This window comes from Antechinus flavipes, chromosome 3, assembly GCF_016432865.1.
Source record: "Antechinus flavipes isolate AdamAnt ecotype Samford, QLD, Australia chromosome 3, AdamAnt_v2, whole genome shotgun sequence".
Classification (NCBI taxonomy): Eukaryota; Metazoa; Chordata; class Mammalia; order Dasyuromorphia; family Dasyuridae; genus Antechinus; species Antechinus flavipes.
This window is the reverse complement of record NC_067400.1, coordinates 155586489-155602618: the sequence shown is the minus strand read 5'-3', so window position 1 is coordinate 155602618 and position 16130 is coordinate 155586489. Positions and strand designations below refer to the sequence as shown.

The following is a 16130-nucleotide window of genomic DNA, read 5'->3' as shown; positions in this document are numbered from 1 at the left end:
CCAACTCTATTTCATATTTACCACTCCTGGTGTGTATTGTACCTTTTCATTTTGTCTGTAACCTCCTCTCCTAAATAACCCTACATTTTGCCAAAGAGAAAGACCACTGTGAATTCTTAACATGACCAAACCCCAATATTAGGTGCCAAAGCCAACATACAGTACTGAAATTGCTCTCCTAAAACACATCAAAAGTATCTTATCTAACGAATCAACTCTTGCAAAGATCCCCAACCAAATTCCTTTTGCCTGAAGCAATGTTCTTCCTTTGAGGTTTAAACCTCATATAAAGTCTCTTTGAGCAGTTAGGTTGCATAGTGGACAGAACGTGAGCCTTAGAGTCAGAAGTATTCAAAGTTCATATGCAGCTTCAAACAATCACTAGTTGCATAACTCTAGCATGAGTCACTTTTATGCAAGTCACTTAACCCTGTTTGGTTCAGTTTTCTCAGAGACAAAATGCCAAACCACTCCAGTATCTTTGCTGATGAAACCCCAACCTACAATAAAAATCACTTTGAAAACTCTCTGTTCATGAGGACTCCCTTACTGGCAAAATCGATAACTAGGGTCTTCAGAGTAGTCTTTTGTTAACCACAGTAGCCAAATTTTAGTCATTTCCAGAATAATTGGACCAATTCACAATTCCACCAACATTCAAATATTATCTATTCCCATCTCTTGTAATCTTTGACAACTGAAATCTGAAGATTGTTTTAATTTGTATTATTATGTCATATATTATCATTATTAGTGATTTAGAATAACACTCCATCTTTCTTGATTTCAAATTTACTTTTCAAAAATTTAGCTAGTGAATAGTTAAACAACTGATAGAAGTGATCATATACACAGAAAAGATCATTTGACTAAATAAAGTGACATTCTTAAATAAGGTTCTTGTTCTTTTAAAAAAGTTCACTAAAATCAATAGGGGTAATTAAAAGGGAAAATGTTGAAGCAAGTTTATATTTAATTACAAACTGAAAAGGAGAAAAATCTTAAAAGGACATTCACTTAGCAATAGGAAGTTCAGACAGTAACTGGGAAATCCCTATAAAGTACTGTGAATTCTCCAAAGGAAAAAGCCCTCTGTGATGGGAAGTCTTAAGCAGCAGGATCTCCTATACCAATCCTGTAAAGTCTTTGAAGCTGAATATTTACATTTAAATAAGGCAAGTCTTTTATCTATTCTCTGCTGGTAGTCTTTCAAAGGGACAAATGGAGTTTCCTAACTACACCTCAGCTAGTCAGAGTTATGGCATGTCTCAGTTCAAAAACAGAACTGGACAAATAATTGCATTTTAGTAATCAATAAATCTTTCAGAGAATATACTATCCTTTATGATGAGTCAACATGAATCCTTAATTGAATCTCCTCATTTTAGTTAGAGGTAATTCTTAGTTTGCAATCTTAAAATCAGATTTTTAAAATTTTGGCCTTCTGACAATATGGCCATGACTTCCATATTTTAAGCCTTCTATTTAGGAGACTTTGTTAGAAAAATGAGAGGTGGCATAGGATTAAGTGAAGAGCTATCCTGACTTCAGGTCTGGAAGATTTGGGTGTATACCATGGTTTTCATATATAATAATATATCATTTAATTTCTCAGTACCCCCAAGCAATTTTATATAAAGTACAAAATAGTTGCCCATTTTTATTATCAGTATAGGAAGTTTCCATACTGGGAGTCTACCATACACATCAAAGCAAAAGTATAGACCAAAATAAATAAATGCAAATAGTACAAGGAATCTTTTTCACTATTAGTTCTCTGCAACTAGGTATTTGAGCCATGGATTTTTTGAACTATAAATGATCTTAGACATCAGCTAGTATAACCCCCATTCTTTACATAGGAGAAAATTAATATCTAGCAAGCTGATGTGACTTCCCAAAGAACAAACAATTAGGCTAACTTTGATAAGCTCAGTTTCATAAAACATATTGCTAATGCCTAAATAAAAGACTATCAAAGACACTATCACTGCTGGAAAATCTAGTGAGGTCAGTTCCAGTGAGAATCCCAGTGAATACTATGATTGTATAAATACAATACCATCATATTCAAAATAAAAATTAAGAACAAATTTTAACCATTTAACTATAATTACCTCTTACCTGAACAGAAGTCATCAGAATACCTATCATAGACTGATCTACAATTTCTTTCATCACATTCACAGGTGTCTCCATGAATGTCTCCCCAGTCTCCTGTTGGATCCACATCATGGCAAGAACATTCACCACAGACACATGTTCCTGTGGAGGGGGAAAAAGAAAACAAAATAAAATATGGTTTATATTAGTCTTTAAGTCAACTCAACTTAACCAATAAAATGAAATAGCTGGTTTTTTTAAAAGTTATTTTATGAGGATTTCAAAAAGCAAAGCAAATGTATTATCACAAAAATAAATAATTCCAATGAAGAAGGAAAAGAAACAATATCTGAAGAAACCAACATGGATGCTTAGATAACTCACTATCCATTTAGAGAATAAAAATATAAATATAAAATACAAAAGCAATGATAGATAACAGAAGATATATACAAAGGTGTGGTCTGGTCAGGAATACTAGTTTGAAATATGTTCAACATGGCTAAGAACAACAACAAAAGATATATTGTTAAGGCTTATTGTTTGTTTGATGTTAACCTCTATTGTGAAAAAGAGAAGGATCAAAAAAGGTAGAGGCCTAATGTTCAAGATAGATAAAACAAATTAGCTAGTACAGTTGAATTTTGGGTACTGAAAAAAGCTTTGAATACTGAAAGAACTGAAAAGATGTATGAAAGACATACATCATGAACTCTATCTTTCTTTATGATAAGTAAAAATCAAGGAACTCAGAAGTACCTCAAGAATAGAGAAGGTAAATAATTCTCTCTCTTTAAAGAATTTAATAGAAATCAAACAGCAAAAATTTTCTGTAATGAGGATAGGCTAGAAGCCTTTTCAGTCAGATCAGCAATGAATCAAGAACATTCATTATTATTCAGTTCAGTACTAGGAATTCTATCTATAACAATGAGACAAGAAAAATAAATTGAAGGAATAAACATAGGAAATGAGGAAATAAAACCATTGTTCATTGCATACTTAGAGAACCATACAGAGTCAACTAAAAAACCAATCAAAACAATTAACAACTTTAGCAAAGCTGGAGGATAAAAATAAACTTATACAAATCATTTGCATGTCTATATATTATCAATAAAACCATGCAGGAAGAAACAGAAAAAAAAATCCATTTAAAATAACTACCAACAGTTGTTGCCATTACCAACAGTTGTTGCCATTTTGTTCTTCATTTCCAAAGAGGACCATGACATCAGCGAGGTGATGACAGCATACAAGTGAAGTGCATGTAAGTGAGGGAAAGCTGTAAGTACTTAAGAGTCTACTTGCTAAGACACATACAGGAACTATATAAACACAAATATAAAGCACTCATCACACACATCTAAATATTTGGAGAAATACTAATTTCTCATGGCAAAGCCAAGTTAATATAAAAATGAAAATACTATCTACATTGATTTACTTATTAAGTGTCATACCAATTAAACTAAAAAATAATTATTTTTTAGAGACAGAAAAAAATAACAAAATTAATCTGGAATAGCAAAAGGCCAAGACTATGAAGAGAATCCATTTTTAAACAACGTGAAGAGAGGAGACCCAGCAGTCTCAGATCTCAAACTATATTACAAAGTGATGTCCATTAAGATAATTTAGTACTACATAAAAATATAGCAGTACTCATGGAAGAAATTAGGTGCTCAATATACAGAAGCAAATCAGCAGAGGAGCTTGGCATTTGATAAATCCAAAGACTGGAACTATGGAGCAAGAACTATTATACAAAAAATACTAGGGAATTTGGAAAGTAATCTGGCAAAAACCAGGCATAAAGCAACATATTATATCATATACCAAGAAAAGCTTAAAATAGGTACAAAATTTAGACAAAAGGGTGATATAAACAAATTTGGGGATCACAGAAGAAATTACCTGTCAAACCAATGGATGTGAAAGAGTTTATGACTAAAGAAGAGATATTGAGGATAAGAGATAAAAATGGATAATTCTATTTACATAAATCTTAAAAGGTTGGTTTGCTTGCAAACAAAACTTATGCAGCCAAAAAATAAAATAAAAGCAGGACATGGAGTGGGGGAATTTTGAGCAAGTTTCTCTAGTAAAGGCCTCATTTCTCAAACATGTAGAGAACTGAGTCAAATTTCTAAGAACCAAAATCAAAAGATATGAACAGGCAGCTTTTCAGAAGAAGAAATAACTACCAATAATTATATGAAAAAAAATGTCCTAAATCACAAATAATTGGAGAAATGAATATTAAAACAACTCTAAGGTACCACCTTATACCTATCACATTAACTAACAAAGCACAAAAGAAAAATAATAAATAAATGCTGGAGAGGATATAGGTACACCAATAATAGACACATTAATGTACCATTGGTCAAGTTGTGAACTAGTGAAAATATTCTGGAGAGCAATTTGGAACTATACCCAAAGGGCTATAAAAACTATGCATACTCTGTGATGTAACAAAATTATTATTAAGTCTATACACCAAGAAAGTCAAAGGAAAAGAACTCATGTATAAAACATTAATTAATAGTAGCTCTTTTTGTAGTGGCAAAGAATTTTGGAAACAGAGAATGCCGAGCATCTGAGAAATGGCTGAAAAGTTTCCGGTATACTAATGTGAAGGAATACTATTATGAAGAAAAAAATAATAATGAGCCAGCTTCAGAAAGACCTAGAAGGAGAACAATCTACACAGTAACAGCAATATTGTAAAGATAATTAAATATTAATGATACAGTAACTCTGATCAATATAATGATCCACCACAACTCTAAAGGACACATGATAAAATACTGTGTACCTCCAGATAGAGACTGACAAAGAATCAGTGTGCACATTGAAGCATATGATTTTCCTTTATTTTTCCCGGTGTTTTTTTTTCTCTCAAAAGATGTGGAAATATGTTTTGGATGGCTACAAAAAAACATAATGGGTACTGTATTTCTTATTTTCCTTAATGAGTGGGAAGGGAGTAGAGCAAAGGTAGGGAACCTTTTTTCTGCCAAGGGCAATTTGGATATTTATAACGTCATTCACGAGCCATAGAAAATTATCAAGTTAGAGAACTCAAGCCGTAGGTGATTGTTGCTGACTTTCAGTTCATCATCTCTTGCAGTCACCTTAGCAAATAATTTCACTGGCTTTATATGGTCCACAAAACTATACAAATTTGGAATTGAAAATAAAAATAAAATTTAATTAAGAAAAAACAAGAATAATAATAGAAAGAGTGAGTATATGGATCATTGGTGTTGAATTCTTCTTTTATCAAAATTCTGCAAAGAATTATTCACATAGAACTAGCATGATTTTAGTAAGAACATGTGATTCCAGATTAACTTGATTCCCTTTTTTAAAAATGGGGTCACAGGGGCAGCTAGGTGGCTCAGTGGATAGAGCAACAGCCCTGAAATCAGGAGGACCTGAGTTCAAATCTGTCCTCAGACACTTAATACTTTCTAACTTTGTGACCCTGAGCAAGTCACTTAATCCCAGTTGTCTCAGCAAAAAAAAATAATAATAATAATAACAAAAAATTAAAATAGGATCACAAAACTGCTTAATCTGGGAAATGGTGTCAATATAGCTTGCCTGGACTTTAGCAGATATATAAAAAAGATACAATATAGATGATAGTAAAATTAGAAAGATTTAGATTAGCATTGATATTGAATCCCAAAACTAGTCATTAGTAGTTTAATGCTAAATTGAAAAAAGATCTCCAGGGGAAAGAGCCAGGGATATGTACCTGGACTGGTACAGTTAACACAATACCATTAACTAAGCTCACTAATTTGGAGCTGAAAGGAACCACCAGAAGCCATTTAATCTAGCTTTTCATTTACTATTAGAGAAACAGAGTCCTACAGAAATAAAGGGACTTGGCCAACACTTTTACCACTGACTTGCAAGAAGTAATTGAAAGAGTCTTTATCAAATTTGCAAATCACACAACAGATGAAAAAGTCAGAGTCCCAAAAGATCCTGATAGATAAATATTGTAATGAATCAAATAATATGAAATAAAACAGATACTCATATGAAGTTTTATCCTCTTCTGTCATTTATTAATTCAATAAATACCAAATAATGTGAAGGAGTAAAACAGTTTAAATTCTAGAGCAGAGATTAAACAAAACAAAAACAAAAACAAAAAAAAAAACTGTATTCTGTTATATATATACAATAGCAAATCTTAAACTCTAGTGATACATCGTATCACCACATATAGTGATGCAATGTATTATTACATGTGGAATGATTAAACTCATTATATAGCTGAAGTACAGAAGAAAGTTCATTTGCTTTGGAGCCAGTGATTCTAATTTCAGACTCTTAAGTCTGCCACTTAATCATCATGTTTTTGAGGCACCTGCTTTGTGGAAAATTTTCATATGGGCATCAGTCTCTGAGACTCACTTCAAATCTGATCTCAAGCCACATAATAAAGCCAGGAAATACCTAGCTGAGGTAGACGAAAGGTAGAAGATGAAACTGATATAAATTGTCTATTCTTCTGAAAAAAAAAATACTCTCTCTCTCCTGCAACTTTTAATCTACTGCTCTAGCACAGTGTGCCTCATGACCCTTCTCCAACAATTACAATTCCTCCTCTCCATTCTCACTGGCAGATACCAATTTAGTCTCAGTAGTACTATTATTCTAGCATTAAGAATCATCAATACATAGTGCTGATATGTTTTGAATAGCCTAAGAAAAGAGTTGGACAGGAAAAATATTAATTTAATAATAGAAATGAAAGGTGACTTCTTTATAGATGAAATCCAGACAGAAAAAAATTCTGCATAATATTGTATGCATGTGTATCTACTTTATCCAAGATTCTTGTGCAGATACCATTTTTTATTTGTGTTGCTACATAAAAATAGGTCCATTTTTTCTTTTGTCTCCACCATGAGAAAATTTGGAGTACCAGAGCCTTGCCATATCCTACAGATGTAACTTGGACTTTTCCTTCCTTCTTTTAGCCAAACTCTCTTTTATGTGTTGTCTGCTCCAGTTAGAATACTGTCTTTGAAAGCAGAAATTACCTCACTTTTTACTATCTGTATCTACAGTGCTCAGCATATGCTATGCTAATAAATGCTGGTCAACTTTAATGTACAATATGTTAATATATAATGGGAGGTTTCCTGCTCTGTTGTCTGTTTTAATTTCATATGCTAAAATATCACCATTTTAATAATGGCAAAATAAGGGAAAAGAAGTGTAAAATGTGTCAGACTCCTTAAGTATACAACAAGCAGAGGAATGAGATGACAGTGGAGATTGGCAAAGATGGTCCCAGTTGTTTCATTCAATATCCTGCAGAAATCTGCATCTGAATGAGTATCACCTACCATAATTTGCCTTTCATTTCTAATAATATTTAAAGAAATATATCTTGTCTAAGATCTTTCTAACTTTATTTGCTAAAATATCATCAGTATAATTGGAACCTAATACTTAACCTGACATTCTATGTTTCTATCTATACGTTTATATTATGTTCAGGATATCATTTTCACTGCTGAAATCTAAAAGAGAAATCAGTCTACATCCATTCTGGGTATGACTCAAGCTTTCTATTTCCCCATAATCAAGATAAGAGCCTTCAGAATAATTAGATGCTCATGCTTCTATACCATCATCTATAGCATCATCAAACAATATTTAAACAGAACTAACTTCATAAATTGCCTTTGAATTGTACTGTGCCAGTTCTGGACAGTGGCCAAAGAAATTACTTTTTGTTCAGTGAAGCTAAGATAATGAAAGGAAGTTTCTTATCTGTGTTGTTTTTTATCAAATTGAAAAAAACTGGAAATTAAATACAGAATACATTTTGATTTGCATCACATATGAATGACTTAAAAACAGACATCCTTCTTCACCAAAGGAAATATGGTGGGGGTGGGGGGAAGGGTTGAGAGAGACGAGTATCATCAGCAATTACTGGCTTTGTTTTCATCTCTGTAGTAGAGTACATGAATGACACACCTCTGTTACTGCAGATTTTGCCATCTGGAGATGTACATCTTCTCTTGCTCTCCCAGGGGGTGATGTCACACTGGAATTCACATTTATCTCCATGCCAACCAGCCTCACAGTAACAGTTTCCACAGTAACACTTTCCATGGCCTTTACCCAAAATGAATTTTATATAGTGAGGAGGAAAAAAACAGAAAGCAACTTTAAAAAGCAGAATTAACATCCTAGCCACTTGTGACATATATATGTATGTACACACACATATATGTATATATAACATTATAAAATAAAACAATATCTATAGTTTCTCAGTTAAGGGAGTTTATTTCCTGACAATGAAACATGTGCCAACACATCATGGTGTCATCTACAGCTCCCAAATCAAGTGGAAAATAGAGGCAATCATGTATGGAGATGATTCAAACCAAATACCCTTTTCACCTCATGTATTAAGATAAATGAGATTTTATGCACACACACACACACACACACACACGCGTGTGTGTATATAACAAAAAGTCAAACAAAGAACTGTGCAAATTATTCTATCTTTAGACTGAAAAATAACATACCAAATTAAATGATTCTTGAAGCATTTTCTTACATGGTATTTCTTAAGCAAGCATCTACCAGTACTGATTTTGGAATCAAAAAAATGGTTTAAACTGTACTACTGATAGGCATATTGTTAGTAACCAGACCATTAAGAGCTGATAAGGGTTTCACTTAGCCATTCTGGACATGTGCAAAAATGGTTTTCAGTAAAAGTTTAAGGCTCATTTCAGTCCAAGTAGTCTCTTGCTTCATTTGCATATGTTATATTAAAGAGACAATTAATTAATGATAATGTATTCCATATAACCAGGCCCACCTTCAATCAATTGTCTAAGCTCAGCATGCTGTGATACAATGAAAAGGACACTGCATTGAGAGGCAGAGGATTTGGGCTTGAATCCTAGCTCTGTCCGTCACTATCTCTATAATCTTTAAAATTTTTCTCTTTAGACATGTTTTTCTTTATCGGTAGAATTTAAGAAACTGAAAAACTTCTTTGGGAATGCCAAGATCCCCTCCAGCTCTATGTCCATGATTCTATTAACATCATTCTCCCTTTTAATTTCTGTTCAGTTTCCCCCAAACTTCTAATTGCCCAAGCAACCTTTTGCTTATTTTCTTTTTCATACTTCTATGATTCTCTTCCACTTCTAACTCTCCCAACCAAGAGTGTTGCCCCTTCCTATCACTTTTTCTATATACTGAGGTAGCCACACCTCTAGCCCTCCTTTGGATTTTATTAGAAGATCTTAGTATAACTTTTTCTAGAATTTGAATTTTTCTTCTTATAAATGTGATGGCATTTTTAAATTCTATCAACTTTTTTTTTCATCATATAGCCTGCATTTTCTGAAAGTTGTTTACATGTGGGTCTCTATCATTCTACTATCTCCTTCCACTTTCTATCAACCCCTATGTAAAACCCACAAAACCTCACAGCTCAGAAAAAATTACTTGTGAGACTATTTTAAATTCTATATCATAACAGCTTGGACAGGTGGTGGGAGAGCAGATGGAGAATGCAGAGATTGGGTAGGAAGTGGGAGATAGGACAGAGTTGGTGTCCAGGACATCGCTGTCGGCAAGACTCCTATTAATCAGACAGCATGCTTGCCACTGGGAGGGAAAGGCCCAGAAAACACACCATTTTGTCAGTCTAATTGAGCACTAATCATGAGTTGGCTGCCATCCTTTTTTGAACATATATAACAAACAGCTTTTCAGGTAGAAATATTTTAGCAGGTAAAAAGACTTTATTTAACTAGAGGAGACAAGGTGAAGGCTACCATGATACTGTATAAATAAGAACAATACATAAAATCAAAGCCCTTAACCTGAAAAAAATTACAAACATATATGTATATAAACACTATAGTAAAATTTATAATAAAATATAATGATAAATTATTCATATTATAAGTTATAATAGAATGCATAAGTCAAATGCTAAATAATTACTGATGACCCAAATCAAAAGGAAATTATATATTTATATGTAAAAATTAACATCTACATTTCACTAGGTATCAATGAGGCAACTATACTTAAGCATAAGTAGACTGCTACTGGTCCCCAGACATTTTTGTTCCCTTTCTCCCCTTTATCTTCATGAACTATAATCAAACAGTAAGACTGCAAATACATGATTTGTGTGGGCGAATCTGTTGAACTGTTCAAAGAATTTAGACTAGGTCCCTGAACAGGAATGCCTGGGTTACAGCCAACTTAGGTCACTAGCTTGAAAATCTAACAGAAGGACTTTTCCTAGGGGGAGGGAGAGAAGGGAAGAGACCAAGGAGAAAGGAGGAAGCAGATGTACAGGAAGAGCATCTGGTGCACCACAGGAATTAAACCTGAAAAGAGCTGAGGAAACAAGGATATGTATTACTAATGCTAGTGATACTTGTTCTAATGTGATATCATTTCCTCTGACTTTTCTGTGATTTTGAGTTCAGTCACTGTTAAAAACAATTTTCTATATAATGGTTAGAGATCAAGACTACTCAGAAACAATAATATCAATCTCTCTGTCTCTGTCTCTCTCTCTGTCTCTATTTCTGCCTTTTGCTCTCTCCCTGTCTTTCTCTCTTTTTCATACACACACACACACACACACACACACACACACACACACACACAATTATCATGTTCAAAAACTATCCAAGAAGTAAAAAATCATTAGACTGAAAGGAAGGTTTAGGCTAATAAACCTAAGCAAAGTATGTTCACATGCTATATCTAAGAATCTGCCTTAGTTCTTCACTTAACTTTATGCTTGTTAAGGATGACCATACTCTGTAGCCCCAAGATGCTATATAGATTAGAAAATATATCATTATAGCAATATACCAAATCTATGATCAGGGGTCAAAAAACTCAAATCAGTGGAAACATGACATTTATGAGTATTGTGCAGAATAGTCTATATGATGTATTTACTTGAAATATTTTGCCAAGTTCAAATTAAGTACACACACTGATCTCCAGTGATCCCTACAAAACATACCATTCCCTGTTTGGATTGAAGAACAGAGGAGAAGAAAGGAAGTGAAAATATCTAAAGTGGAAGAGAAGACAAGAAGAGGAAAAAAGTAAAAATAAAGAAAAATTCATTTTATGTGAGAGTTGTTTCAAAGACCTATCCATCTAGGTTGTCTTATTTATCTTTATGCCAGCATAACCTTTCATCTCTTTTAAGCATCTTTTACTTCTCTCAATTGAAATGTTGCTCAAATATAAATATAAGTACATATACAATTAATAACTCATAGTTGATAGGCTTAAAAAATAAAATGAACCTTAACATGGTTTCTTATAATAGCACAATACATGAAAAAGCAGAATTCTTAAGTAATTTTGAAGGTTTTTAAATATATATACCTCCACACATTTCTTCCGTTTCATCATCTATGCATTCTCGGTCATCACACTCACAAAATTTCCCATAAACTAGTCCATTTCCTTCTGAATTATCACACTTACATCTGCCACAGTGACATGTACCTGAAAACATTAAAACAAAGGAAAGATATGTGCTTATTGTCAATTTTGAACGATCATTTTGTATTTTCCTATTCTCAAAAAATATAAAATCTCAAACCAATTATAGGTGTACCAACTGCTAGTTTCCATATCTGTATATCTATCCATCTAATCATTCTAGCATATATAAACACTATAACTGACAGCTAGATGATAGATGATAGATTAATTCTCATAATAAATAACAAAATGAATATAAATCATATTGTATTTCAAAAGTAAGAAAAATATTGGCATTTCCAAGTGTAAATTTAACAAATAAGAATCAAGAACCAATAACATACTAATTAACAAGAAATCAGCATTGTAGAAGGGAAACTCATATGTAGTTTGAATAGATGTGAAGACTGGAGGGAAAATTGTTAGAGCTGTATGGAGGAAATACCATCTTAAAAATAATGAGTATTTCCAGAGTGCAAAAATATGGAAGCAAGATAATACAAAATTTGTTTAGAGGATGGCACAAAGTAGCTAGATGGTGCAATGAATAGAGCACCAGGTCTGGAGTCAGAAAAACCCATTTTCCTGAGTCCAAATCTGGTTTCAGACACTTACTAGATGTATCATTGTAGGCAAGTTACTTAATTCTGTCTGCCTCAATTTCTTCATCTCCACTTCATCTGGAGAAGGAAAAGGTGAACCATTCTAGTATCACTGCCAAGCAAACTTCCAAAGGGGTCACAAAGAGTTGGACATGGACGAAAAATATGACTAAACAGCAACAAGCAAATAGTAACCATCTAAAATGCTTGCTTCATCCATCCATCCATCCATTCATTCATTCATTGTAGGTTTTTAAAGTATAAGGGATCTTGGATATAATTCTCCAGATAAATATACTGAGGCATAGAGTGTTGAAATTATATTTTCAAGATCATAAAAGTATTAAATAGCATAGATAAGATTTGTACCCTGCTCTCCTTTCTACTATTTCAGTTTTTTTTTTTTAATTTTTTGTTAGAGTTCAAATGTTGGAGTTTGTTCTTCTCAAACGCACAGCCGGTTTAGAGGCTTAGAGCCCTTCGGATGTCTCCAAATCCAAAGGTTCTGTCCTTCAGCCTCTGCCTCTGCTTTCTTCAGCCTCCAACCAAGACAGAGATGGAAGGTCTCTCTTATCTCCTTCTGGGGAGCCCAGCCACCAACTTGCCGCGGAGAGAGGGCTTCTGGTGTAGCTCCACTGAAATCCGCCAAAGTGTTCTCTGCACCAGAGTCATTCCTCTCGAGTCCAGCGCGATCAGCCAGCCAAGAGGAAAAAATGTATTCTGCCATAGATCCCTCATCCCTGGCCTTTTATCTGCCTCTTCTGAGAGAATGGGATTATGGGTTTTCTCCCATAGTGCTCTCTGGCCCAATGAGCTTTAAGGGAGGTGTAGAAAGTGTACTTTGTGAAGCTAGCATACTTGTGGACTTCAGTGAGTAAAGGTGTGAACACAAGCCTTGTCTTAATTAGTTCTACTTAGTACCTTGTTTCAGGTTCTGGCCAAAACAACTTCTTGTAAGATTAGATCAACTCTAATTACTTAGCAGTTAGTAAGGATTCCAACAATTTTTATTTTACACAATTCTAAAATTTGAACTTATTGAGTTGATTGGAAGAATGTTGGTGCTAATAACAAATGATAAAAAAAAGTTTTTAATAGAAAAATGATAAAGTAGAATTTGAGATTATAGTAGAAATATACATACAGAAAAGTCTAGCCAGCAAGTGGAAATAAGTGTTTGGAATTAATGCTCAAGGTAAATATTTGAGAATAACAGTAACAGTACAAAGTGATCCAGGGCCAATGAAGTTCCCTCCCTGAGCCAATGACAACTCCCTTTGGACGTGACTCTAGGGCTTTCTGTTATTTACAATCAGAAATTTAGTTCCTGTGTACCTTTTCACAGGTTAATCCACACAAAGCATTGTAAGAATCAAAGATCCTGTGACTACATTCCAACCCCGAATCAGAAAGGGCTCAGCCAGTACACACAGAACATACACTCCTAGCCTCCAAATGCTGATGAAATTACCACTTTCAGAGTTAACACATTGTTTTCTCTGTAGGACCAGTATGGGATTCTTGATGATATGGCCAGAACAGGAAAATAAAGGGTGGATGGTTTTGTTTATACTTGTAAAGACCATTCAAGTCAGCAGGAACTGTAAATGTTTCCTCTCACTCTGTTTTAGTGAAGAATCTTAGTGACTTTTTCATCAATCTCTGAAAAATGTTTTCAAATGCCTTCTAAACATTGTGATGTATTTTTGTCAAAACAAACAAAAAATCTATATTCCATTGTTACTTATGATTTTCCCCTAAGTTTTATAACCAGATCAGGTGAAACAAGTTATCAGTCTGAGATGACAATAGATTTAACTGATGTTAAGGTAGAAATCAAAAGCATTTATCTTTAACATAGAAAATAATTGTCAGTTTACATAAATCCCTCCTAAAAGATATAATCCAGCATTGAAACTCCTCTTTGGCAATTTACATAACATGTTGCCAAGGTTTTGTTTCCAGTGAATATCCTGCATGAAGAAAGTATTTGGAACAGCTGGAGTATATGTCAATCTTGTGAGCTTCAGCAACATGACATTTTTTCCCCTATTGATTTATCTGAATTTCATTTCAGGAAAATACATTCTTACTTGGTACTTCAGCATTTCTCCACAGCCACACTTCCATTAAAAGGCACAAAGCTGAGTATTTCACCCAAAACATAATTATTACAGTCTTCGCGTTAACAGGGGAAAAGTTTATATTCATAAGGAAAAATAAAATTCTTACCTGCATTAGAACAGATGGTATCTTGAGAATTCTTACACATCTGATTACTTTTTTTCTTTGTAAGATTGCAATTAGTTGGGTATTGGCAAGCTTCACCATACCATCCTTCATCACACTTACATTTGCCACAGTCACACTTTCCATGGCCTAGGAATTTAACAAAGTAGTATCTAATTAACATAATACCATAAATCAGGGAGAATAAATAAACACTCTAAAGGTGCATGAATACAAAATAGAAATGGCTGTGATGAGTCTTCCTATTTACTGTTCCTGCTTTTTCTACCAATATTGGACAAAATGTTCCTTTTAAATAACCCATTTTAAATAACTTATTCTAAGTGGCCAAAGTACATTTATCAAGAAACTTTAGGATATGTAGCAAAACAATAAAACAATAATCTTTGTTGATTTTTTACTGAGGACCAAAAGGTTTGTTTTATAGTGTTTAAGTTACAGACTTCAATTCAGTCACATCTGTGTCTGTTAAATATAGGTCATAGTTAATATTAATTTTTAATATTAAAAAATATCAAATGTACCCTGAAACTGTTCTTAATGTGTAATTTCTTTCAATTACCCTGCATTGCCATAAGAACCTGAAATATAATAGCTGCTTAATCAATGCTTATTGATGGATTGGTTTTTCATTGCCATTTAATTATAGTTGGCCAGATTTTTTTTCCCCACTAAAGTCCTACTATAATGCTCTGTATCCTTGTATTTGATGGTCTCTGCATTCTTAAAGATTATATCAGGAGAAGATGAATTCTGATATATTCTGCTGTGCTGGAAAAAATGTGTTTGAGTCAAATGGTCCCTTGTATATTAGTCTTCTTGAGACTAACAAAGTGAAGTTTGAAGAAGTCCTCTGTGGAGGAAGATGAGGGAGTGGTAATTGCTTTTTTTTTTTTTTTTTTTTTTTTTTTCCTTTTTTGGTCACAGAAATTCTTCTTTTTTTTTTTTTTTCAGTGATCCAAAGCAATCCCAATAGACTTTATTTATTATTATTTTTTAAATTTTTAAATAATTTTTTTATTGACAGAACCCATGCCAGGGTAATTTTTTACAACATTATCCCTTGCACTCACTTCTATTCCGATTTTTTTCCCTCCCTCCCTCTACTCCCTCCCCGAGATGGCAAGCAGTTCTTTACATGTTAAATAGGTTACTACAGTATATCCTAGACACAATATATGTGTGCAGTACCGAACAGTTCTCTTGTTGCATAGGGAGAATTGGATTTAGAAGGTATAAATAACCCGGGAAGAAAAACAAAAATGCAAGCAGTTTATATTCATTTCCCAGTAGTCTTTCTTTGAGTGTAGCTGCTTCTGTCCATCCTTGATCAATTGAAATTGAATTAGATCTCTTTATCGAAAAGATCCACTTCCACCAGAATACATCCTCAAACAGTATCATTGTTGAGGTATATAATGATCTTCTGGTTCTGCTCATTTCACTTAGCATCAGTTCATGTAAGTCTCGCCAGTCCGCTCTGTATTCATCCTGCTGGTCATTCCTTACAGAACAATAATATTCCATAACGTTCATATACCACAATTTACTCAACCATTCTCCAATTGATGGGCATCCATTCATTTTCCAGCTTCTAGCCACTACAAACAAGGCTGCCACAAACAT

General features: G+C 33.6%; 1 protein-coding gene across 1 annotated transcript in view; it reads right to left on the bottom strand.

Annotated features, from left to right (window-relative positions):
• The window catches only part of ITGBL1 (integrin subunit beta like 1), a 387932-nt gene that overhangs the window by 211636 nt on the left and 160166 nt on the right, over positions 1-16130 (bottom strand). Inside the window, exons 3-6 of the mRNA XM_051984082.1 lie at positions 14487-14633; positions 11551-11673; positions 8125-8265; positions 2125-2265 (exon numbers count right to left, since the gene is read on the bottom strand). Of these exons, the coding sequence (XP_051840042.1) occupies positions 2125-2265; positions 8125-8265; positions 11551-11673; positions 14487-14633 (552 nt within the window). The remainder of the gene's footprint in view (positions 1-2124; positions 2266-8124; positions 8266-11550; positions 11674-14486; positions 14634-16130) is intronic.